The sequence below is a fragment of the Amphimedon queenslandica genome, unplaced genomic scaffold (assembly GCF_000090795.2).
Source record: "Amphimedon queenslandica unplaced genomic scaffold, v1.1 AMPQUscaffold_9980, whole genome shotgun sequence".
Taxonomy (NCBI): domain Eukaryota; kingdom Metazoa; phylum Porifera; class Demospongiae; order Haplosclerida; family Niphatidae; genus Amphimedon; species Amphimedon queenslandica.
This window is the reverse complement of record NW_003549749.1, coordinates 355-2,694: the sequence shown is the minus strand read 5'-3', so window position 1 is coordinate 2,694 and position 2,340 is coordinate 355. Positions and strand designations below refer to the sequence as shown.

At 31.3% G+C, this 2,340-nt stretch overlaps 1 protein-coding gene across 2 annotated transcripts; it reads left to right on the top strand.

Moving 5' to 3' along the window:
• Nucleotides 1-294: 294 nt before the first annotated feature.
• LOC109590463 (uncharacterized) lies at nt 295-2,015 on the top strand. Of its 2 annotated transcripts, none has more exons than XM_020006380.1 (5): nt 295-481; nt 749-1,000; nt 1,450-1,539; nt 1,758-1,844; nt 1,901-2,015. In XM_020006380.1, exons 1-5 carry the CDS (start codon nt 343-345, stop codon nt 2,011-2,013), a joined length of 681 nt encoding a protein of 226 aa, XP_019861939.1. In that variant the 5' UTR covers nt 295-342; the 3' UTR covers nt 2,014-2,015. The 2 variants fall into 2 exon arrangements, with proteins under 2 accessions (XP_019861939.1, XP_019861938.1); XM_020006379.1 differs by having other exon boundaries at nt 1,444-1,539.
• Nucleotides 2,016-2,340: the final 325 nt, after the last annotated feature.

Below are 2,340 nucleotides of genomic sequence, written 5' to 3'. Positions count from 1 at the left end.
TATCACTGATGAAACATTAACAATACAATATAACCACTCACACATTTGGTTTACCACTTTACATTATGTACATATTTGTACACATACATGTATTTTGTTATTCTTCACATGATGTGAAATAAAATGTTAATTTTGTTTGTTGATGGTGAGGATTAGAATTTATTTTACAATTACAATAAATGTAACGATCATCTACATACGAAATGATACAATTTCTCATTTTTATAAGTAACTGTATAAACATCATGTATCAGTAATTACTTGTATACTTCTCTTTATCTACAGATTCCTCTACCTGAATCTGTTACTGGTAGATACAGTCACTCACTCACAGCAGTCACAATGTCACCATACTGTGTGTGGCTAGTAATTGTTGGAGGATATGAAGAGTTTGAATGGGAAGATGTTGGAGGAGGAAAGGAAGTGCCAATGAGTACATATATCACTGATACTAATAGACTAATAATGATAATTGAATTAGGTAAGATAATATTAATCAATTGTAAGGATATGAGCATTAAATACATAATTACATTAAATAATGTACCACTCATTTTTATAGTATGTACATTATTTGTAAATTTCAGTTCCTAATATGACGTACATTTTCCATTCATTTTGTATACTGTACACACTACAATACCACTGTATGTGTGGGTGTGTATTTACAACCACTATAAATGATACCATTAGTTTATAAATTAAATACATTTATTTATAAATATATAATGTATCTATTGTGTCTCAGTATATAGTGAAGCTGGTGAGTGGATAGTACAGTCAGTACTGGATGGTAATGATCTCACTAGTAAGAACTATCAAGAAAAGTATGAATTGTACAGCAAGACCAGAACATGGTGGATGGATCAGCTAATAGAATATCCTACAGAGAGGGAAATGAAGCTTCAGAGATATATACAATATTTACATGAAGACCTACAAGTGGTTCATCAGAGCAAAGTATCACTACAGAAGGCACTGGTTGAGGCCAATAAACAAGGTATATAGGATACTACACACACACAGACTTTAACTGTACTAACTGATTACTATTATGTAGTATTGTGTGGTTATTGGTAATGTGAGTGGGTGTATTAGTACTGGTTTACATTATGATACTAGTGGATTAGACAATGTTGAGTATGGAAATAGTATCCTGTACTCAATATAGGTCAAATTGTGGATGCATTAGAAATAATGAGATTTATGTAGAGTGAGCTCTGCTTACCATGTATGGTATGATTAGCAATAATCATAGTACATGTAATTATGGGCTATGTACATGCAGTGCAAATTATTATAAGCTAGAAATAATATTGAATATGATTATTTAATGGTTTGTACATTGGTTGAACCAGCCCTTGGTGTGTATATATTATCTGTATATTCTGTTGTATTATTATGCATATACTGATTACTCTCTTCTTTTATATTATTATTCATTTAAAGGTGATGATAGTAATGATATTATGAGCAGTGTATTAGAAGAGATGAGACAAGAACAGGAAAAGTTGATTGAAGAGAAACAGATTATTACTGGTTAGCATATCATCAGTACATAATATTAGATGAGAGAATATTCTATTAATGTATAGAGGATCATGAGAAACTGAAACTCAAAGTTGCTGATAATGAAGTATTTATAACTGAAATATTGGAAGAGAAGACACAAGTAGAGGAGAAGAAACAGATTATTACTGGTCAGTATATAATCAATACATACATTGTAGATGAGAGAATATTCTATTAATGTATAGGAGATTATCAGAAATTGAAACTTAAAGTTGCCGAACTATTAGAAGAGAAGGAGGAACAATATCTCAAGGAGAAAAAGATCATTATTGGTTAGTTAACTATGCACACAGCATGTATTAGATGAGAGAATATGTTTATTGTGCAGATGACGTTCAAAATCTCAAAACTGACATTTCTGAGAAAGACGAAGTTATAGCCAAACTGACATCACAAGTAAAGGAACAATCACAGAATCAGAAACAGATCATTACTGGTTAGTGTATCATCATCAATCAATAATAATTATTAATATTCTATTAATTTATAGACCTTAAAGAAAAGGACTTGTACATAGCCAAACTAGTGAAGGAAAGACAAGAGAGGGTCCTCAAGCAACCTATCAAAGAGACTAGTTCCATTGGACTACAATTTAACTACCTGATCCCTTCAATGGGTAAGAGTATTATTGAGTTACTGACTGAGGGTATCTGTATTTTATACAATTGTGAGTGTACTCACTGTATATATTTTGTATAATTGACAGATAAATTGGATTGTCTGAGTGATGTCCAGGTAGCAGAGAGGAAGCTGTTCTTAATTCAAGGA

Coding starts and splice junctions, on each gene's coding strand:
- LOC109590463 (XM_020006379.1), top strand. CDS start 343: ATGTCACCATACTGTGTGTGGCTAGTAATTGTTGGAGGATATGAAGAG. Junction 1,540..1,757: donor AGAGAAACAGATTATTACTG/GTTAGCATATCA, acceptor ATTAATGTATAG/GAGATTATCAGAAATTGAAA. Junction 1,845..1,900: donor GGAGAAAAAGATCATTATTG/GTTAGTTAACTA, acceptor TTTATTGTGCAG/ATGACGTTCAAAATCTCAAA.